Source organism: Pithys albifrons, chromosome 5 (assembly GCF_047495875.1).
Source record: "Pithys albifrons albifrons isolate INPA30051 chromosome 5, PitAlb_v1, whole genome shotgun sequence".
In the NCBI taxonomy this organism is placed as follows: Eukaryota; Metazoa; Chordata; class Aves; order Passeriformes; family Thamnophilidae; genus Pithys; species Pithys albifrons.
Window position 1 is genome coordinate 47,358,173 of NC_092462.1, and position 23,095 is coordinate 47,381,267.

General features: G+C 40.2%; 1 protein-coding gene across 1 annotated transcript; it reads left to right on the forward strand.

The window, feature by feature from the left end:
• The first annotated feature begins 906 nt into the window (after positions 1 to 906).
• NMU (neuromedin U) lies at positions 907 to 14,318 on the forward strand. Its single transcript, XM_071555192.1, has 10 exons — positions 907 to 1,048; positions 4,214 to 4,272; positions 7,928 to 7,975; positions 8,069 to 8,128; positions 8,660 to 8,689; positions 8,796 to 8,846; positions 10,784 to 10,858; positions 12,987 to 13,040; positions 13,660 to 13,699; positions 14,264 to 14,318. The coding sequence occupies exons 1-9, from the start codon at positions 907 to 909 to the stop codon at positions 13,693 to 13,695; spliced, it is 555 nt and encodes a 184-aa protein (XP_071411293.1). The 3' UTR covers positions 13,696 to 13,699; positions 14,264 to 14,318.
• The last annotated feature ends 8,777 nt before the right edge of the window (positions 14,319 to 23,095 follow it).

A 23,095-nucleotide genomic window follows, 5' to 3' on the forward strand; every position in this document is an offset into this window, starting at 1 on the left:
GAGCCGCTCTGGTAAAGCAGGACTTGCTTTATTTCAGGGATGTCTGGACTAAGCCAACCCAGTTCTTAACACATCTGGGGTCTGTGTACTTTTGCATATCTTATAATGTAGCTACTTTTGTTATCTACGGGCATAAATAACACCTTGGACAGAGGTCTGCGGCTGTAAAGTAAAATACCTTGCTAAAAACTGTATTAGGATTATAGTCGCTAAGTATTAACATATCGCCGAGTTCCGTTTCGTGGTGCGACAGTGTGAGCGTATTTAAGGCACAGGGAAAGTCAGGAGTCACTCACGCCCCTGCAGCCGGCGAATGTTCAGAAAATTCAGCGACCAGCGGCGGGTCCCCAGGCAGTGGGGTGCGCATCCTCAGAGCCCCCGGCCCAGCCACCAGCGGCTCCTCCCACATGCAAGCTCCATCAGTTTTTATTCCCCAAGTTCAGCTGGTTGGGGGCAAATGTGTGTCCGATTTCTCTACTTTAAATCACGCCTCTTCTCTCTCCCACACCAGGCTGGGACAGTGCCTGAACTCTCCCTTTGCCATCCTCATTTCCTCATTGCAAATGCCCGGGCACGGCAGGGGAGAAGCCACCACGACTCCGGCCAGGGCTCGAAGGTTTAAGGAGAGGGTCTAATGTCGTCCTGGAGCCTGCCCAGCCCCTCCTTTCCGTGCCACGAAGGGGCACCCGCCACCCCACCAGGTCACGCCAGATCGTCTCCCGGGGCGGGGCGGAGCGGGGTGAGTCACGCCCGGCAGCGGGGCCGGCCCCGGGGTTGCGAGGCAGCCCTCCCCGGGCCGGGCTGAGGCAGGTCCACATGTCGGGGGATTTAAAAAGTTGGGGCAGGGAGCAAGGACATGCCCAGAAGAGCGGCTGGCAGAGCTGCGGCGCCGGGGACACAGCGGGCATGGGACACCTCTGCCACCATCAGCCCCCCGCAGCCACTCCCCAGCGCAGCCTGATGAAAGCAGGGGACGGCGCCGCGCTGCTCGGATCCCCGCTCTTCTTTCTCTTCCTCCTCCTCGCCTCCTCGATGTCTGCTTGCCAAGGTGAGGAGCATCCCCCTCGCAAGCCCTTCCCGCGCTGCCAGCTCCGCACGTTATCCGGGGAGCGCGGGGTGCCTGTAGCCGCCGCCCGGGCGCCGCGGGGACAGGGCTGTGGGTAAGGATGCGCAGGGGGATTCCATCGGGGATTCCTTGGGGTTTCGGGGATTCCTTGGGGGGGGTTTCTTGGCACATCGCGGCCGGATAACTCTGGCCTGGCAAAACTGCACTCCAGCGACTTGGGGAATTGACTTTTGTAAAAAACGGTTTAATTTTAACTATCATTTGCTCTGATTTAAAGGTGAGTAAAGAAAGAAATAAGATGTATCACAGAATTGCAGGAAAATTTAGGGCCCTCTGACGGTTACTTAGTCCAACCTGTAATATATTTATTCCTAGAAGGTGCTATTTTTGTAGCAGGGATTGCTTGTGAAAGGAATACGTCTAAGGGGCTGTTTAACAAACCATACTCTTTTCTTCTCTATTTTCCCACCCCTGACAGATTAACTAATTAACTAGTTTAACTAATGTTACAAAATGCTGTGCAAGGACTGTACCTATTGTGTTTGTATTATATGTGTGTAGATGTTTTAATTGTGAGGTTTTGTTCTGATTGGTTGTGGGTTTTAATATCAACAATCAAAGAAATCTAAGTACAGCACACTTAATATTATATTAAAAATAAATTTTGAAGATGTGGAAAAGGGGAGGAAAAGAAAAGGAGGGCAACGAGGGGAAATGTCACACAGTATTTCATCATTATTCTTACATAAATGATTGCCAGGAGCTTGTTTAAGGAGAGCAGTGGAGGGATGAGAAGAGTCCCAGCTTGTGCATCTGGCATTCTACTGCCTTGAAAGAAGGAGTTTTTAAAAGTTGGCAGAACTGAAGGATGAGAGAGCAAATGTGTTGTGGACAACAGATTTTGTAGAATTTCCTTTCTCCATGTTCCTGTTGAATAGGATTGTTTTTCTCAATGGCGCTCTCTTCTTTCTTGTTTGTCTTTTGTTGTTGGTGGTTTTCTGTTGTTGTTGTTGGTTTTGGGGTTTGGGATTATTTTTTGCTTGGTTGGTTGGGTTTTTGTTGGGGTTTTTTGTTGGGTTTTTTTCCCCTTTCCCCTAATGTTTCTCTGTGTGTTTTGTTGTGTATGTGTGTAAATGAATGAAGTCCTGCAGGCACTGTGACACTGTTCTGGACAAGGTGGTGGACTGGCACCACTCAGTCCTTGGAGGAGCATATTCCTAGGTGTGAGCACAAAACAGATGGGACTGCACATGAAATATGAGTTTTTGAATGAGTGGAGAAGTGTTAAGGAAACTTGGGAGCTGGTGAAATAATTCACCTTCTCTGTCCAAAAGCTTTTGCTCCAGGAGGGAAAAAAAGGCAAGCTATAATATTCAGCCTTTCTTGCCTGCTGCCCTAAGATTTACGCGCTAATGGATTTCTTCTTCTTCCCCTGAAAAGCCTTGGGAACCAGGAAATGGTAGAAGCAGTGTTCAGAGACAGGCAGGCAATGGACCAATGGGGAACATGTGCTAATTTGAAGTGTTGCCCGGTTACACTCTTTGCAACCAGGATACCTGTCGTAGGCAATACTCCTATGTGTATACACTAATTTGATAGTAGAAAACAAAGTAAGATAACTGTAGTGCCTTTAGTTGGCTTTTTTTTTTAATGAAACAAATAATTGGAAAGCAACTTTTTTGTTATGTGAACATCTTGGAGATTAAAAAAAAAAGTTCCACTTCTGTACAGTGTGAAATTAAGAGCCCGTCTAATTATTTTTTTGGGGGGAAAGCAAACATCCAGAATAATTATTCACCTTAGTCAGTGCCAGTACCAACATGTGGTTTTGAAATCCATCTGTTATTGCCTGGAATTAGGTACTGTTGTGATTATTGTTATTAGGAGTACATACAAAACAAATGAAGATGATGGGCATTCACACCCTCCTCACCTGGCCATTCTAGCTAAATCTACCTTTACCTCTTTTTTTTTTGTTTCATTTGGTTCAACTCCTTGAAAAAAATGTGACCATACAAATCTGCCTGGGAGGTTATAAAATCTCCATTGATCATAGATCTTTAAGAACATTGTATAAACTGGTTAAGCATGGCTCATGGGCAGCAACTTTGAGCAGGGGGATAACTTAGATGACTTCACAGGGGTTTTTGTGTTGTTAGGCATGTAGAGATAAAGCATGACTCTCCAGTACCAGTCTCCCACCCAGGTGAGTTGCAACACATCCTCTCACTGATACACTTGTGTCATGTCTAGTATACTCACAATTAAATGATGCTCATTTCTAGTTTTTACAGGAACTCTAACTATACATTGCTATTAGAAATACACTACCAGATAAAATAATGGTGTTGTAAGGGGGATATTATGGGCACTGAGTTGGAAGGAACCCTGGTACAGTGACTTCCACTTCTGCAGCCTGGTGGGCAGACATGGAGAAAGGGGCAGCCCCAAGCCAAGCACAGCATCACTGCAGCATTATGCAATTAATAACACATTTAATCTTCTAAAGGAATTAGCTTTTCCACATCACATACATCCAATAGGGAAAACAAGGCCAGTTACATATGTACTGTCTATCACCTTCTCAAAAACACCATGTTCATATCATGGGCACTATACATATGGAAGTGTATATTACATATAACACTTCTAATTATTTAGTTGTAGCGTACAAGAAGGCAAGGGGTAGGATCCAGACTCTCAACTTGCAATCCATGTGCTGGAGATGAGCAGAGTCCTTGGAAAGTTCAAGGTTGTGGGCAGTGGAATGTGCTTTCCTGAACAGGTCAACATGAGAGGGCTGCTATGCAAATTTTCTTGCCTTCTCCTTATCACTGAGAATGGTATAATGCTAGCCTGACCTACAGTGAGACCTGGGCAACTTCCACACTGTTAATTGCAAAGAGATATGTCTGTATCTGCTGTGAACTTGTGAAGAAACATCCTGCTGTGTTGCTAACGTGGAGCAGGCAGAAACTACTGGACAAACCTCAAAACACCTGGGGCAGCAGACTGACTTTGCAGTTAGTATGTTAGATATCCTATCATGTTCAGAAAGGAATGCTTTTTATTTAAATTTCTGGCACAGGATACTTACAGAAATCACCTTTGCTGTACAGCATTGCTAAGCAGAGTTTGTGCTTCCAGGTGCACCGATGCCATCCCAAGCATTTGAATCAGATGAGGATTTGCAGCTGTTGAAAGAGGTAAGCATCATCTGCCATGTGGTATCCTCCCATTTCTTCTGTGCCCATCCTTGCTACAATCACACCTCACTATCCGGTATTTCTCTTGCATGGAGTTCTGGTGCATTTTCTTCCAATCCCGTGTGTCTCCTATTCTGACATCAGCAAAGAGGTGAAATATCTGATTTTCCCAGATCTTCTTAACAGTTGCTTCAAGAGGATCTTGGGGCTGAGTGTTGAAATGTTATTCTGAGAAAAGACTCTCTTGCCTCAATGAAGAACTACATTTGACTGTCATAAAGCTACATAAAGCTGTCATTTAACTGTCAGTGACCAGGCAGCAACTGTTCCTGGAAGTAACAGAATGTATTGCGTGGTAGTTTCATATAGTCTGTATATGTTACACAGGAATTGTTTCAACATATCTGATCTTACTTCTGGAATCTTCTGTTCTGCACACAGGGCTGGGGCACTGTATTTAATCCTATCCTAGCCTCTCAGTTAAGCAGGCAAAGGATTATATGCTGTGTCAATTTTACTAACGGTTGGTTATCATTAACTTTCACTCTCATCTCCAAAATGAACATTTGTTTTGACTCTGGGATGTGACACATGTTAACTAAGACTCTTCCCTGCCCTTTTGGAACAGATGGAGTGGCAGGGCATAACATGTGGAGAGGCTTTAGCCTGCAAATTCCATGCCCTGGTGTTGCTGTCACCTTCAATGACTGTGTTGACATTTAATTTAGTAGCTTTTGATAACATTAGAAAGCAAGTGACTCATCAGGGGTGCTGATGCAGAGAGTAAGTTCCTTCCTATTGGACCATTATAAGAGACACTACCCTTACTGTCATCTCCCCATAGTTCATTTTGGAAGTACTGACTCAAAAGCTAACATACTTTCAGACTGGCACTTGAACGAGCCCTAGTGATATTTATCCTCTGCAGAAAAATGGTCTTTTGAGAAGTAAGATCCTGATAACCATAAGGAGTTTTTGAAAATTAATTATTTACATTCTGGTTTGAAAATGCTGGTTTATACATTTCTTCATTTATTGGTAAGGTTTCCTGGTTGTAACACAAGATTTGTCCCTGTGGTGACTGGAAACAAAGGCAAAGTTCCTGTTGATTTCAGTGAAGGAAATGGTATACATAACATTTGTAAAGTTATGATTATAGAAAGAATTTTTCAGGACTGGTAAGGGCCTAAGGAAAGAGAATTAGATATATAGGTATATACCCTTAATCAACCTGATTGCACACTCATACTAGTTCACTGGAGTTTCCTGAATTGAAAATAATAATTCTACTCTGTGTGATTTTACTAGTGGATCATTCAGGAGAAGCCCTGCCTCTAAATAAACAGTATTTTCCAGGAATGACTGAGTTTATAAATATGAGAACTTTATAACTAAGTATTTTGTTTCTTTACTTGTTTCTCACTTCCTTTGGTTTATTTATGTTATTTAACCAACCCCAAACAACTTGCAATCTCCTACCCTAAGGTCACATTTCTGAGACTGGTGAGAAAATGAGGGAGAAGATGCATCAAAGATTTTTTAAAAAGAAATTAACAGAAACTCTGGCTTTTCTTCAACCCCTGCTTTGTCCATTAAGGCTTTAACTTACATTGCATTGAACAAGTTCTCTGGCTTGTTCTGCTGTTGAATTAGGGTAGTTCTCTGATTCAAGTAAATAAACAAATAAAAAACAAAATACAATCTCTTTCCAAGAAACAGACTTTTTTTAAACAAAGGCTTCCAAAATTACTTCAGCTTGGTTTTATGGCATTCACTGTTGATTTCTCCCTCTGTTTTCTTCCTCTGAAAGTAGTGAAGCTGAACTAACACACCCAAAGACAGACATAGGTAAGATGAAGGGATAAGAAAATGGAGAGGATGTGTTACCAAGAAAACCTGTTTGAAAAGAGAATTCTGTGAACTATTAGTTTTCCCACTATGTCTGCTAATGGTTTCTTGTAGATTGTCTCTAGAGAAATGAATCATCTAATCTTGAAGTACTCAGATATGCATTATTTTTTAATTGCTTTTTTCATTTAGTGTTTTCATTGCTAAAGAGTGCCGTTTAGGGCTTTTTACCAATAATAAAATTGTAAGAAAAATATCATTGCCTACTCTACTTAAAAAAACCCCAAACAAACCTTTTGTTTTTTATGCAGTCTGTGAACAAGATGATGGCAAAGATTACTGGCATCTAACATTATCAAATATTAAATGGGAAAAAAAATAGCACAATGCCCTTTATTCCATTTCTTATCTCTTCTCTTAGTAACTCCACTAGAAATTATTCAGCATTATGGGATTCTTTAATCTTGGAAAAGAGACTATAAGAAGGGAGGTTATGAACAGTAGGGAGAGGATGGCTAGGAATCACTTACTACTTTTTTCAAGACAAGATCACGGCATCACTGAATGAAGATAGCTTTGAAAACAGTGATGAAGACAAACAGTAGTTGTATTTCACACAGTGTTTAGGAAGCTGTTGGCACAGGACATTGTGAATGCTAAAAGTATAGTGTAGATCAGAGGGACATTAGTGAAATTCACAGCATGGAGGTTCATGGAGGTTTACTGCAAAGACCTCCTTCAAGTTCAAAGTGTTTGCACTACAGATTGCTGGTGGTTGGAGAACATAGGCTTTTCTTCACCACTGGTCTTGTCTTGGGCTCTTCCCGGGTATGGACATTTGTTTTGAACCCAATGAAATGGGAATTGGGACTTTTTGGTTTGGTTTGTGGATTTATTTGTTTGGGTTTTGTGTGTGTGTGTGTGTGTGTGTGTGTGTGTGTGTGACATTCTAGTCTGCACTGACATGCCTAAGTTTATCAGCAATGATTCCTTCCACAGTGCTCTTAGAGTTTAAATCCCTTGAAATACATTGAATATATCTTCTACTAGTACTGTGATTTGGGAACCATCTCCTTTACACAAAATTATAGAAACACACAATAGTTTGGGTTGGAAGGGATCTTAAAGATCCTCTCGTTCCCACTGCTCTACCGTGGGCGGGGACACCTTTCACTAGACAAGGTTGCTCAAAGCCACATACAGGCTGGACTTGAATGCTTCCAGGGATAGAAGTGCTCCTCATTTGCCGTAGAAGTCAGTGCAAACCTCAGATATTGGCTGTTTGGTGGCTCACACAAACTGACTGGCATGCATAAGATGTGTTGGCTCATATCATAATCACTCAAGGGATGCATGTGTCATACACCTACTCGAATCCAATTGAAAGAGTTGTGTTTGGGGACTGATCATTGCATCACTTGTTTTAGTTTTGTCGTCTTCTTCACAGTTTTGTATAATCCAAAGATACTGCAGAAGAGATTTAAATTCATAGTCCATACCCCAGATATTTACAATAATAATTTAAAATATGGCTTAATCTGAGAAGTTTACTGTCAGGAAAAAAAAGGTCACAGATAGTTATGTTTATTCAGATCATTCAAGTGTAAGTTGAAGGTTTTTTTATGTGGTTAAGGCCTTTTTCCTCCCTTTGAATGCCAAGTATTTAATGAATGGACCTATAAGGATGTCTTACAATAGGCAAGCTTGCCATGCCTTTAGCTGCACTGAACTGTTCCTAAAAATATATGTATTTCACTTCTTTTTATTAATCTCACTTCTTAAAAAAAAGCTGTATGAACTTTTACAGATAGATGATGCATGCTCTGCCTACCTGTCCACAGATTCTAAGCCTCAGGTAAGTCAGAGGTTTTTTATTCTCATGTTACTATTTGTTATACATAGTAGAACTGGGAGTATGATACCTAAGTTCATGTTTTCTTTGTACTAGGTGTCCAGTACACTGGAAGAACTTTGTTTTTTGGTCATGGGATTTCTTCCAAAACCACAGGTAACACACACAAAAGATTACTTAGCAGTTCTGAAGCCTGATCTCTCACTCTGCTCTTGTCTACAATGAATTCTGAGGACCCAGTATCTGAAATGTCATTCAGCATTGGAAATAATGCTATCAGTTTTAACTCTGAAATGCTGTGTGTGAGAATCCAACACTTATTGAAGATAATAGGGAGACATCAGTGTTTGGAAAATAATCTCCAGGTTGGATACAAGGTTTTACGTGTTATATTGCTTTAGATTAGAAAAATGATGAGCTCTCAATGGAAAAAGAAATTTACTTAGGGTCTAGGAATGTTCAAATGAGCATCTGCTAAACCCATCTATCTCTTCTAGGGCAGAGTGATCAATGCTCTATACAGAATTTGAAACAATTAGTTATATTGATAAGCAAGGACATATAATACATCTGTCAGGGAAAAATGATGTTCCAATCCAGTACTGAAAAGTTTATACTGTGATCAAAATTGTCCATTACTATTTTTATTTTAACAAATAAAAGCCTCTCTACCAATTATTCCCACAGGGTTTAGATGAAAAAGACAACACCAAACGGGTAAGATGTCTATGTATGTTTTATGATTACGCTAAAATTGGCAAGAAAATCATAACACTCTTGCCCGGTTTTGTAGTAAATCCCCACTTTTAATTTTTTCAAACAGTTCTTATTTCATTATTCTAAGACTCATGACTCGGGGAACTCAGACATCGTGGTAAGTGGCATAGCACCTCCTTGTGAGTACAGGTGTGCTTGTATATAAAAGCAAAGCTATGTTCCTTTCTGCAAGCTCAGGACTGGGAGTTGGATGTTTAAGATACAGAAAGTGTTTAAATAATGTGGAAGAGGATCATCAATACTGTACGGGTGTGGAAAAAAAACCCTAGCAAACCTGACCAAACATTAATGAAATCCCAATAGAATGTTAATCTTGTCATTTCAAATTTTAAGAACAAGATGAAATGCTTTTTTCTGGTATCGGAACATAGCATATGCAGTGACACAATGCGGACTTAAAGGAGCTGAGAACACAACTGTAACTATTAAGAACTCTTACTGCATTTTTATTAATTATTAATTAAACTGTATGAATTCATTTGCACATGTCATAAATATGTGGCAGGCAAAACAGTATTTAACTCTCACTCAAACTTCGGATTATGTTTTGAAGGAAAAATATTATTTAAAACATAGTCAGGCATTGTTGCAATAAAAGTATTCTCATAAACCAGCAATTCAACTATGTGTGATCCATTCTTGTTTTTAAAGTGCAAACATACTTTTCCCCTGCATCTATACACCATAGGATTTTGACAAAGTTAAACATATTCATGTTTTATGGTTTCTTGGCAATCATTCTTACATGTTAATGTCCATTTTTGCTTTGTTCTTCACATTTCTTCAGAAATATGTGGTGCATTTCCTAGAAAGTGATATTGCTGATATTGTGGTCAACATTTTCATGATAGAGATGCTTTGGAGGCTTTAATGGCAATCAAGGCACAGTGAAATGATCTAGTTCTGCTGCTGCTCCTGCTTAGAAGGTTACTGCATCCCATTTCATCACCATCCTGATACCTTTGCCACTGCCACCAGAGATTACTGCTTTCTCACTTTTGGTTTAGCTGTTCAGTTGACTATTTTCTAGCCCACTTCTCAGAGATTCTAACTTAGGTGAGATCCATCATTCCTCAGCTTTATAAGCTCTCTCCACTGGCTGCAAGACAGAGCTGAAGTGGCCGGCTAGGATGTTCTTTAAGTCCTTCATTCATGTCAGACTTCTACTTTTTTAGATATTATGACGCCATATTTTCTACTTCAGGCAGACAGTGCAAAATTGGGCTCCAAATAGGCAAGGTTTTTTTATCTGTTATATACAGTAACACTGTGGTAACTGGTTATTCCAAATATTACAATTCTCTGTATTGCATTACTTTTCTATGTATTGTATCAAAAATGTATTATTTTTAAAATTATGTTTATATGAGTTGAAGGCTTAAATTGGTTAAAGGAACACAGGTTTTTCTACTTTATTTCTCACTGTGGACTTCTCTCCAGAAGCCCACATGGTTGTGTTTAGCCAGGGTGGGCACTTAGACTATACACTGTGCTTAACCAGGCAAGCTTTAAGTCTTGTGAACACACAAGGAATATCATGATTGGAGCTTGGACAGAGTGACCAGTTTCATGGTTAAAAATGTCACTTGAGAAGGGATCCCTGCTGTACACTGTTCTCTAGCAAAAAAAATTTTTTTTTTCTTGCTGCCAACTAAGTTGAAGCTCCTAGCTTCTGTGTTAGATAAGAAGTGTTAGTAGTAATACTGTATGGAAATGTTCTCTGTACCACTCCCAGAGACTGATCAAAGTGTGAATAATTGCAGTAGTCTGTAAATGGTTTTGAACTTTCAATTTGTAAAGTTAAGGATGCACAGCTTTTCCCTCCATCACGCTGTGAGTCACATTCATAGTGTAAATATAAATGTTTGTACCTGTTCATTGTAAAGTCAAAATGTTTAAAAAGTTTCTCAGTTAACATCTTCTGTCCTTTTTTGGTGCATGTTTGGTCCATAAGCCAATACTGTGGGAAGAGACTTTTTTGCATCATAAGGTCCAAATTTCACTGTTCATGTGTCTGTGTTCATGTCCTCTCAGTCGTCTGTCCTGCATCCTTTACTGCAACTCGTTCCTCAGCTTAATGAGAGGAGACTGAAGAGATACAAAGAGGACGTATGTAAACTTAAACTCTGCATGCTGGTTTTATTACTCTTTGTTATTCATTAGCTTTTCTAAAAATATTCTTGTAGACCTTTCTGCTTTTAGTTGGACTACCTGACTCTGATGTTATGGAATGTGTTTCAGGAAAGGTTATCTTGCTGCTGACTTTTTTATTTTTTTTCCTCATATTGGGAAGAAAACCAGAATATACTGTACGTAAATACATTCCACCTCTTTCCCTGACTGGATAAGGAATTGAAAAGGTGGATGGGTGAAAGAGGAAACATGCTTTATTAAATTCATTCTTTCTTCTCAGTTTGGACCAACACCAGATTTTGGCACGGATTTGATTTCTCTTGAGCTACCTCTGGCCTAATAGAATATGATCTATGAAAGAAGACTTGAGCATTTTGTTGGCAGATCAATCTAAGACACCTTCTAGAGGGCAGGCATTAAGATAAAACCGTAAATAATCTTGTGTCTTTATGGATACATATGTGTCTGTGTACATATATCCATGCAGGTTTGTGAATAAACATGCTTATATACTACAGCATGTATTTATTTTTAACACCTCCAAACCCTTGGAAGTTTAGAAGGTGAGTGTGACAACAATGACAGATTTTTAGCTTCAGTTTTTTTATAATACCAAACTTCTGACATGAAATCAAACAAGAACACTCTGTAATCTTGTTTAAGAGGTGTCTGGCTGTAATAAGAGAATGATATATTAACATAAATCACAATTCCTCTTTAGTAATTGTACTCTTCATTCATTTTATGTTCTAGATAATTTCCTAAACTTACAAGAGCTGTCTATTTTGTTTCTGTTTTCAATTTTGAATAGAAAAAGTAGAAAAATAATGATCTATAAACACCATCAGACATTCCAATGGCAATGTGCAAGGCTCCATTAACAGAAAAAAAAATTTATCCTTTTGAAATATAAAAAAACAATAGTAGTGAACAGATTATAAATCTAGGGTGGGTATTTCAGTTAATGCTAGAATAAGATGGACAATATAAATAAAAATCATATAGATGTTCTACATACAGCAAGAAACTGAGTGCAATGCTATAGCTGATGAACTGAAGTCAGAATTAAAATCAAGACTCAAAAATTACCTATGGCTTAAGCCCTACTTCCTTTGAAAGCTTCCCTGGACTGAATTTACTTCTGTGTTTGGAAATGATGAGAGTCATCCTGTTTTACTCATTTCTCACAACATTAAAAGAGAACATGGAGTGCTTCCTTTCTATGACAACTCAGGGTATGATATTTACCCAAAAGATCGTATGATTCCAGTTTTTAATTGATAAATACCACCATTGCTAAATACATACCATCTAAATTTTGTGTTCTGGTAAGCATAAGAGTTGAACTATTTTTTTTCTCAGCTGGCCTGCCTCCCCACCTGCAGGACAGGCACATCTCTTACATCTGATACCAGAAGCAAATAAAATACTGTGATTAAGTTTATGTGTTCTCTAATCTCATTAAAGCAACTGTATACTTTATGCTTTGTACTTGTTACATTTAAATGGAATTTCTGTTTTCGTTCATCATTTGTTAACCTCCTTGCTGTATAGACAGTTGTTTCTCCATGTGTGCAGCACGGACAGGATACAATACCCTAAGCACTGGTCTTTGGGAGTTAATGTGAGAGGGATGGTTATGGTACACCTCTGGGAACAGTCTGGAGTCTCGTTCCTGGGAGAAGCCCAACTATTTCTGATATTTAAGCTTTGCATTTTTGTCCTTCTGCAAGATGCAAAAGCCAACTCTACTTTATCTGTAGAGACTTTACTACCATGAAGACACTGTAGTTGTGTGTGGATAATTAAACCTGGAAAGTCAAAGGCAAAGGCTCATCATCATTTCTAGTACCATTCTAAAGCAAACTGAGCTGAGCTAAAACTTCAGGTGGAATTTGACCCCCATTCATATGTTTTCTGCTATTTCTACATGACAACGTGAACTTCCTGTTATTGACATGGAAAAATGCACATAAAGAGTTCCTTAAGGAGGAAGACTGTATGGTAGTACTGAAGAAATACTTTCAATATACACATAAACAACCTGTCTATATCTATTAATGTACAGCAGTAGATATAATTTAAAATACTTTCTTTTTTGCAGGAAGAACTTCAAGGACCTGGAGGAATTAAAAGCAGAGGCTACTTTTTCTACCGGGTATGGTTTGTTTAACTTTTTTCTTTTTGTTTTATGAGGAGAGTTAACAAAAAACCAGTTAAGATAGGTCAAAGTTCTGGGTAATACTAACATTGATGCATTCATGCTTCCACTGTAAAAGGCAAATCCTTATTAAGCTCAGCAAGGAAGTTTTTATCAGCTTGAGTAGAAATTGTATTAAGTCCCTCAATATTTCTGAAAATGACCACAGTGAAAATGGAGAAGTCTTTGCCTATGCTAAAGAACACAGTCTAAAACCAAAATCATTGAGAGTGACATATAGTTGTTTGTAATAATGGCGACAATCAGCACATTCTAAGAAAATGCAAAAAATTATAAGGTGGAATAATTATCTCTTAGAGTGACTTCTCGTGGCTTTCTCCCCCTTATAAAATCATACATGATAGACATAATTCATTCTTCAATCTATATTCAGCAAATTTTACTCTGCCAGAGGTAGATCTAGCTTAAACAATAACTTGTCTCAGATATGACTTTGACGTTAATCACATTAACAGAGCTGAGAAGTTTACCAATTTCTCTACACACCAAGTTGTCTGGAACTTTGTTACTAAATCCTGCAGCTTTATAGAGCACTTACTGGATATTTGTCTTTCAGCCACGTAATGGAAGGAGATCAGTGGATTTTCGCTAAGGAGGTATTTATTTAATATTTTGAATCATGACTTATATGTGAATTAGTTTGCTTTTATACATCCAGACCACAATATTTATGTTGACAAGTAGATTAAGAAAACCTTTAACTGTGTAGTCAACTTAGATTTCCACCCACAAACTTTTCTCAGATGTGTTCAATACACTTATCTTCAGATGAAGTGAACAGAAGCTGTAGGTACTCAGTTCCTAGAACAGAGAACATAGAGGTGTTTCAGTCAACAAGAAATGGAAAATATCCTAGATTTGCAAACAGTTCAGAAAGGTAATGATGGTAAGTATATGTAAGACAGGACTGATCCAACTACCTGTCAAATACATACCGAGAAGTAAACTGAGACCCTGGAGGTAATTCCCTAATTTTACAAAGATCTAAAACTCACACTGAAATTAAATACAAACTGCAGGGTTTAATTTCAAAGTATTCAACTATTTGGAGAGACATAAAAAGTCTACCAATGCCCTGTTTTCTAATGTATTTTATACCTCTATCATATTTTAAGTACTTAGTGTTAAATCAACAGCTAATGCCTTTTCTTATTTTGCAGGATTTTAGATTCCTCACCTAGAACTAATACTGCAGAAATGCTGAGTACATGGACGTGCCATTTTCCTTACAAAAATTATTTGTTACTAATGTACAATTAAAAACCATTTGAATGTAAGTGTTCTTCAACTAGATTCTGTTAAGGATTCAGAAGTTTCTTTACTTTCTTGGTTTTATTAAAAGCATATAAAGGTTATTTGTTTCCTGGTGTTATGATGTTTACAACCACGTGTAATTCAGCTGTAAAAGGTCAGTGTGTGCATGCAACAGACACTGCCTCTAAGAACACTGTTAAGTAAATTATTTTTCCTTTCTAAGAAAAAGTGCTCAGCTACAGAGTTGTTTTAATGAGAATGTTTGCATTGTAGACTCTTGCATTTTTTTCAGAATATATTGTAAGTGATTTTTGCAGTCTTTAAAAATCACAGCTTAACTTGGCAGGCAAAACAAAGTGTAGTTTGGTATTCAAGATGATGTTCTCTCCCTGTGTTCTTGCTTTGCTGTAGCCTGTGGACTTGTGGCAGTCTGCAGGGTCAAGCTAAGTACTCTGCAAGTGACTTACACAGCTGTATTGATGATAAAGGAGTTTGGTAGCCCTCAATAAGATTTAAGGTTAATAGTATTTCACTGGCTGGAAAAAAATGAGAATCTCTATTCCCTTAATAAAAGAACAAGTAACATGTTTTGAAGAAATATCTTGACTTTAATTTGACTGATTCACTTGAAAACTTAACTGCTTTGGATGCAGACTTAAAGAAGAACAAGTTAGTCTCGTAATCTTCCCAGTTTCCGAGTTTATTTTCACACCAGAGTTGTGTTAAAATAGATGCTGAGGTTGTAATTTTGTTGAAAGTAACTAACCATTCAGAATGTGATGGTCTTCGTGGTCCCTTCCGACACAAACCATTCTGTGATTCTATGATTTAGTGTAGAAACAACTAAAGTCTTTATTGACTGGTCATGTTTTGAACTGACCTCGGCATTATTACTGCTGCTTCTGCCATTTTGGATGAGCAACGAAACTTCAGAAGGTAGCTGGGAAAATGATGACCTCAGAGGTGGAAGCCAAATTGAGAAGACCTTTTCTTCTTCTTGCCCGCTCATTTTAGCACTGCAGTTTGCTGTGCCTCCAGTTGAACTAGCACGAGTATTTGTCAACTTAGGATCTAGTTACCTCTGACCCCTGCTCAGAACTGATGTGGGGATTGCCACAAAATGCCTTTTATACCCTGTTGTCTTAGACTGGTTTATTGAAGTTTCTCCTCCAAGAGCCTTACACCCCTGGGCTGACAGCTCCAGCTCCAGCAGGCAGCCCCAGCTGTCAGGCAGGGCAGAGTGGGGTCGCTGCCTTTGGGCACTCCTGGAACGTCCAGGCTGAGAGTGCCACCCTTTGATTTTGTTCCCTTCCTTTGGAATGGTTTTAGGTGGGATCAGTTTTCGCAGCAGTAACCCAGGAAGGATGGCCAGATGGACAGGGCTGCCCTATGGTCTGTGCTGCCCCCGCGGGGTGAGGAAGGCAGTGCTGAGTGGGGCACAGGGTATCACCCCGGCCCCAGCAGCCCAGGAGAGGCTCAGCCCAGGGTGAGAGCAATCAGGAAGCTGGATCCGGGGCCTCATGGAAATGGGGAGAGTTCAGGTGGGTGGTGGAGAGTGATGCTGGGCCCTGGCAGAGCCACGTCGTGCTGCTGGAGCAGCCAGAGAGCAAGCTGGGGGCAAAGTCGGCTGCTGGGCAGGGGTGGCTCCCTCAGCACTGTCTAGCCTGCCAGGAGCCCCACATGGCACAGAGAGCCCTGCCCTGCCCTGCCCTGTGTCAGAAGACCTTACATAACAATTATGGAAACAGTACTACAAAAGATGGATTTACAGTGATGATGATCGGCTGGAGGCTTCAGCTCCAGAAGAGGGCCAGGAAAAGGACATTACTATGGTTTAGAAACATCAGTGCGTCATTAAAGTCATCGTGGCATCCTAGTTGTATTTTCCCCTTAGTCATTCCCCATCCACGTTCTTCTTCCCATAATCCCTTTAGGGCTCCTTTCCCTCCTTTTTCACCTGCTGTACTGCTATTGGCTGTTGCATTCAGTTCCCCATTAGTTGTTCTATGTTTTATTCTCTCATGTTATTGGTGTGTATCCTGGTCCTCTTCTAACCCAGTGAGGATCCAGGTACCGCTCCCATTTCTGGCATATTCCACCCCCAAACCCTATTTAAGGAGACTTTTGCCTCTAATAAATCCTCTTTGATTCCTGCTGCCTTTGCTCGTTTGTGTCTCCTGTGTGTCACATCCAGGAAGCAGGGCCAGGGAGCGCCCTCCATACCCATAGAAGAACCTCAGGGACTGGATATCAATGGCCCTGCCCTGCCCTGCCCTGCCCTGGCAGAACCTTCCCAGCCCTGGCAGGTTCTGAGAGGGCAGAGCAGCTCCTGTGGGTTTCTGAAGTAGGTTTCCATATATAATTTATACTTTTTAGCTGATATTTTGGAGACTAATTATTTTACATATGCTTGTATTTTGAGCTTTCTCTCTTTCTTACTTTCTCACTGTTTTCAGTTCTTAAGTGAAAAATGACAAATGAAAATTCATGATAGAGAATGGTCCATGAAGGTATTGCATCCTCAAAGTAGTTTCCTCTTGTTCCATCTCAATACATGTCAAAGTGAAAATGACTGGTTTTAATTTTAAAAAAGGCACACACGAATAATTTGTTGATTTAATTTTACTATATACTAATAAAACAGAATCCAGATGAAGATACTGAATGGAATGACATACTGAGAGATTTTGGAATTCTTCCTCCAGAAGAAAAACTGAAAGATTAAATTGAAATGGTTTTACAGTTTCAGAAAAAGCACAGGACAAGTAAAATTAAATATGCATGCCATTAGTATAAGAAATTTTGAAAAGTGGGAATGTTTTCAGTAACACTTCTTATAACCTAAATACTGCACAATAATTATGTTTTAATTTTTTTCACTTGTATTTTTCAAAAAAGATTCTGAATTATACATACGACAGAGTTAGTGACAAACAGTTCACACAGAATAAAAATGCTAACTCCATCAAAAAATTTCCTCTGTTTAGATTCTACCTGTAGTTACTGGTTTTGAACTGTTAAAATGACTAGAATAATTCTAGTGCTAACACTGTGTATCCAGCACTGTATTCTCACAAGAAAATAATAATTCACACAGTTATGTGGAAGCTGTGAACCTAAACTATCTTGTATTGTTGCTAGAGTATAATAACATTGTACATATATTCTTTAATCTTCTGCAGTGGCTTTCAGCTAGCAAAATTAAGAGCTGCTTTTAGATCTCAGTCAGGTATTTTTCTTTTCTACCTTGCAAGTATTTTTATAGATGAAGACTGCCACCTGCTGTTTTTACATTTCAGTTTTCATGAATTATTTTAAAATTGGTAAATATTAGTATAAATACTGTAATTCCTCCTTAAAGTAATCTCATTTTCAGAATCACACAAACAATTAGTACCTGCTTTAATATTTTTTGGCTTTTTCACAAATGATAAATGCTTGTGTAACTTGGTACTCAGGTTTCCCAAATCTGATACTAATGAATTCAGAAAATGTATTTTAATGTTATGTGATTGAATAAAGATTGGCATAGAAGCCATTCTAGCTCTGAAATTCTGTTAGAAGACCTTAAGCTATTGAGATGCACTAGATATTATTTTAAAATGCATTTAAAATGTTCCAAAAATGCTTATTTTTATTTTTTGTTTTTAATAAGGTAGTTATGCTTGCAAGATAGGAAATGTCTTCAGAGGTGGCAAAAGTATGGGGAACTAAAAAAAAGTTGTAGAGAGCAGTATGTAAAAGAAGTTACAAATGCTCCAGAGGATATTTGGGTTATACCTCATCTTTATCGGTCAAGGTAATTATATTCTTGTGTAAGATGTCAAATACTTCAATACTTAGAATCATAGAATCATAGAATCATAGAATCAATTGGGTTGGAAAAGACCTCCAAGATCATCGAGTCCAACCCTTGGTCCAACTCTAGTCCATTTACTAGATCATGGCACTCAGTGCCACGTCCAATCTGCATTTAAAGATCTCTAGGGATGGTGAATCCACCACCTCTCCGGGCAGCCCATTCCAATGCCTGATTACTCTCTCTGTAAAAAATTTTTTTCTGATATCCAACTTAAATTTCCCCTGGCAGAGCTTAAGCCCGTGCCCCCTTGTTCTATTGCTGAGTGCCTGGGAGAAGAGACCAGCCCTCACCTGGCTATAACTTCCCTTCAAGTAGTTATAGACAGTGATGAGGTCACCTCTGAGCCTCCTCTTCTCCAGGCTAAACAACCCCAGCTCCCTCAGCCTCTCCCCATAGGGCTTGTGCTCCAGTCCCTTCACCAGCCTTGTTGCTCTTCTCTGGACCCGCTCCAGCATCTCAATATCCTTTCTGAACTGAGGGGCCCAGAACTGAACACAGTACTCAAGGTGTGGCCTCACCAATGCAGAGTACAGGGGAAGGATCACTTCCCTGGTCCTGCTGGTCACGCTATTTTTGATACAGGACAGGATCCCATTGGCCTTCTTGGCCACCTGGGCACACTGTTGACTCATGTTGAGCTTCATGTCAATTAGTACTCCAAGGTCCCTTTCTGCCTGGCTGCTCTCCAGCCACTCTGTGCCCAGCCTGTAGCGCTGCAGGGGGTTGTTGTGGCCAAAGTGCAGGACCCGGCACTTGGCCTTGTTGAACTTCATCCCATTGGAATCAGCCCATCTCTCAAGTCTATCCAGATCCCTCTGCAGAGCCCTCCTGCCTTCCAGCAGGTCGACACTCCCTCCCAACTTGGTGTCATCAGCAAATATGCTGATGATGGACTCAATCCCCACATCTAAATCATCAATAAAGATGTTAAACAGGACTGGACCCAATACAGACCCCTGGGGAACACCACTGGTGACTGGCCGCCAGCTGGATGCAGCTCCGTTCACCAGCACTCTCTGGGCCCGACCCTCCAGCCAGCTCTTAATCCAGGAGAGGGTACACTTGTCCAAGCCATGGGCTAGCAGCTTTTTCAGGAGTATATTATGGGAGACAGTATCAAAGGCCTTGCTGAAGTCCAGATAGACCACATGCACAGCCTTCCCCTCATCCACCAGGTGGGTCACCTGATCGTAGAAAGAGATCAGGTTGGTCAGACAGGACCTGCCCCTCCTAAACCCATGCTGGCTGGGTCTAATCCCTTGTCCACCCTGAAGGTGCTGTGTGATTGCACTCAGGATGAACTGCTCCATAACCCTGCCAGGCACGGAGGTCAGGCTGACAGGCCTGTAGTTGCCAGGGTCCTGCTTGCAGCCCTTTTTGCGGATTGGGGTGACATTCGCCAACCTCCAATCATCTGGGACCTCCCCAGAGAGCCAGGACTGTTGGAAGATGATGGAGAGCGGTTTGGCAAGCTCTTCTGCCAGCTCCTTCATCACCCTGGGATGGATCCCATCTGGTCCCATAGACTTGTTAGGATCCAGCTGGCTCAGTAAGTCGGTCACTATTTCCTCCTGGAATACAGGAGGGGTATTCAGCTCCCTCTCCCTGTCCACCAGCTCCAGAGGCCAGTTGTCTTGAGGGCCACCTGTCTTACTGGTGAAAACTGAGGCAAAGTAGGTGTTAAGTACCTCAGCCTTCTCCTCATCTTCCTTAACTATATTTCCCTCCAAGTCCAACAGAGAATGGAGGTTTTCCTTGCCCCTCTTTTTGTTATTAATGTATTTATAAAAGGACTTTTTGTTATCCCTAACTGAAATAGCCAAATTTACTTCAAATTCCACTTTTCTCTCCCTAATTTTTTTCCTGCATGACCTAGCTCTATCTGTAAATTCTTCATAAGTAGCCAGCCCTTTTTTCCATAGTCTGTAAACTTTCTTTTTATCCCTGATTTCTTGCAGAATCTCCCTATTTAACCAAGCTGGCTGTCTTCCCCTCTGGCTGGCCTTTCGGCACACTGGGACAGCCTGTTGCTGTGCATTCAAAATCTCCCTCTTAAAACATGTCCATCCCTCCTGGACCCCCTTACCTTTAAGGGTTGTTTCCCAGGGTATGCTCTGAATCAATTCTTTGAATAGGCCAAAATCTGCTCTCCGAAAGTCCAAGGTAGAGGTTTTAATGGTGACTCTCCTTACATCCCTGAGGACTGAAAATTCTATTATTTCATGGTCACTATGCCTCAGGCAGCCTCCAACCACTACATCATCTACCAGCCCCTCTTTGTTTGTAAATAGTAGGTCTAGCAGGGCCTTCCCCTTGGTAGGCTCATTTACCAGTTGATGAAGGAAATTGTCCTCTGTACACTCCAGGAACCTCCTTGACTGCCTCTTCTCTGCAGTATGAAGCTCCCAGCAGATATCTGGCAGGTTAAAGTCACCCACAAGAACAAGGGCTGGAGATTTTGAGACATCTGCCAGCTGCTTGTAGAATAATTCATCCCCTTCATCATCCTGGTTGGGTGGTCTGTAACAGACACCCACAAGGGTGTCAGCCTTGTTGGCCTTGCCCCTGATTCTGGCCCACTCAACCTTGTCACTGCTGACAAGGCACTCAACCTTGTCACTGCTGACCTCAACTTCAACAGAGTCAAGAGACTCTCTAACATATAAAGCCACCCCTCCACTTAGAATTGAACTTGTAATTAAAAAGCATTACCAGGAAAAATTAAATGAGAGACTACAGAAATAGCAATTGTTTGAAGGCACCAGAATCATAGAGCATCATCTGATCTCCTTGATTTGATAAATCACTATGTGTGAGTTAATCACTTCAATTTTGTTTCAATTTTGCTATGTGCACTTCTCACCATGTATGTAACCTCACTGAGATCTCTGCATTTCACTGAGAAAGTGGTGCCCATTGTTTGCTTGCGGATTCTTTTCCCAGCAGGAGTGCTCTAACAGGATTATTCTGTCTTTATTTCTCCTTGACTCAAACAAATCAAAAGCCCCTCAGGAAAAGTTCAGCTATGGAAACTGAGGAAAGCAAGGCGACTTGTTAGTTTACTGGCTTCGCAGTGAATTCTGTAGCAGAAGTTGTGACAGGATCCTGCAGAAAAGTCAAAGGACTCCCATGATCAGTACCATATATGTTAGCAAACTCTATTAGATGGTTTTGAAAAGCACTGAGAATTAGTATGGAATATTTAATTACTTCTTAGACTAGACCAGATTTTGTCAAGATTATGGTAGTTGAAGTTTACAGATCTGAAAAAAGAAAATAGCAGCCCTTCTTGTTTTTCATTGGATTTGTATAGTGGAGAACCAATTTACCATTGCACAAATACGAGTCTGTGAGGAAACTGGTATTTCTTTGGGAATGAATATGAGTATCCCCGAAGTCTTTCATTGCTAGTAATGAAACAGCCTCACCCACCTTTGGCCTCCAGAGTCCATAGGCTGCTTTGACTCCAGTCAGGTACAACAAAGATCCTAGGTTAATGTGCTGAAGTGGAACAAGAAAAAGGGGTGGGTTTGTGTCTGTTTTGTTTGTTTGTTTTTACTGAGGTTACGTACTGATTGTATTGCAAATAGTAACTATGGAATTAACAGGTCTCTGGTGATGAACAGGTCTATAGTGATGACTATACAAAGGTTTCCCTGACATTACTAAGATTTTACTAGAAGAATGAAGAAATCAAATGTTAAACTGAAAGTTAGTCTAAATAAATTGAAGTAAAACGTAGGTTACAGATTCAAATATCTCATTTAGACTCTACAATAAATGTACAGAATAGGCAGTTAAATGCCTCCCTGTCATCCGGTTCCATCAGATCTCGCAAGCTAAGCAAGGTCAGCCCCGGTTAGTACTTGGATGAGAGACCTCCTGGCAATACCAAGGGCTGTAGGTTCTAATCCTGAGGACTTCACTGTCACCGTCCAAACTCACTCAGCCGTGACAGATGGATCTGAGGAGTTAAAGGGTGGGGCCAGTTCTGCGCACGCTGTGCCTCACTTAAAAAATCCACTGCGCAGGCTGTAAGGACACACCCACGTGGGGAGAGCCCTGCCCAAATCTTTGTTCGCGAAGGTGAGCCATACATACATACAAATGTACAGAATGAGCTGTAGTATCTTGGTAGAGAGCGAAACTGAGGGACAGTACTTGAAATGTCTGGTAACTTTACTGACATATTTCATAGACTGAGCCTCATATGTAATTTTACTTGGACAACTCTTTGAATCACAATGAAAAAGCTAAATAAAATTTGTGGTGCAATTCTTGTAACAAATTAAACTAGAAGCAGATTATAATATTCTTCAAATACTTTAATAACTTTAGTTATTTTACAAATCATTTACACCAAAAGTGTCAGCATACTTTCTTATTCTTTTCTAGTATCCCAATGTGGTTACAAGTTAACACCTCAACCAACTGGCCTGAGTTTCCAGAAGCCAAGTTTCTCAAAGGCATTGTAAATTGCAGCATTCAGAGTTACCATGATAGATGTTTACCCACAATACTTGTATATAAACTAGTGAAATAAAAAGCAGGTTCATTGGAGTAGCTGAATTTGGGGGAATATATTTCAAAGCAGAAGGTATGACAAACATTTTTAAATAACTCACATTATGGAAAATGTTACAGTTTGTAATCATCAGATCTAAAGGTCACTGCTTACAGGTTGATTGTTTTTGTAGGGGAAAAAATTCTGCAAAAAGCAAAGAACTATGTTATTCTGTATCAAGAACATTGCTAAGCACAGATATTTTGCAATTTCACACTTAGAAGTTTTACTGAGATAAAGTTGGGTTGGCTCTACTTTTTGTGTTGTTGTGATGTGTCTTGGTCTTTATTAAGTTGATTCCTTCTACTCTTA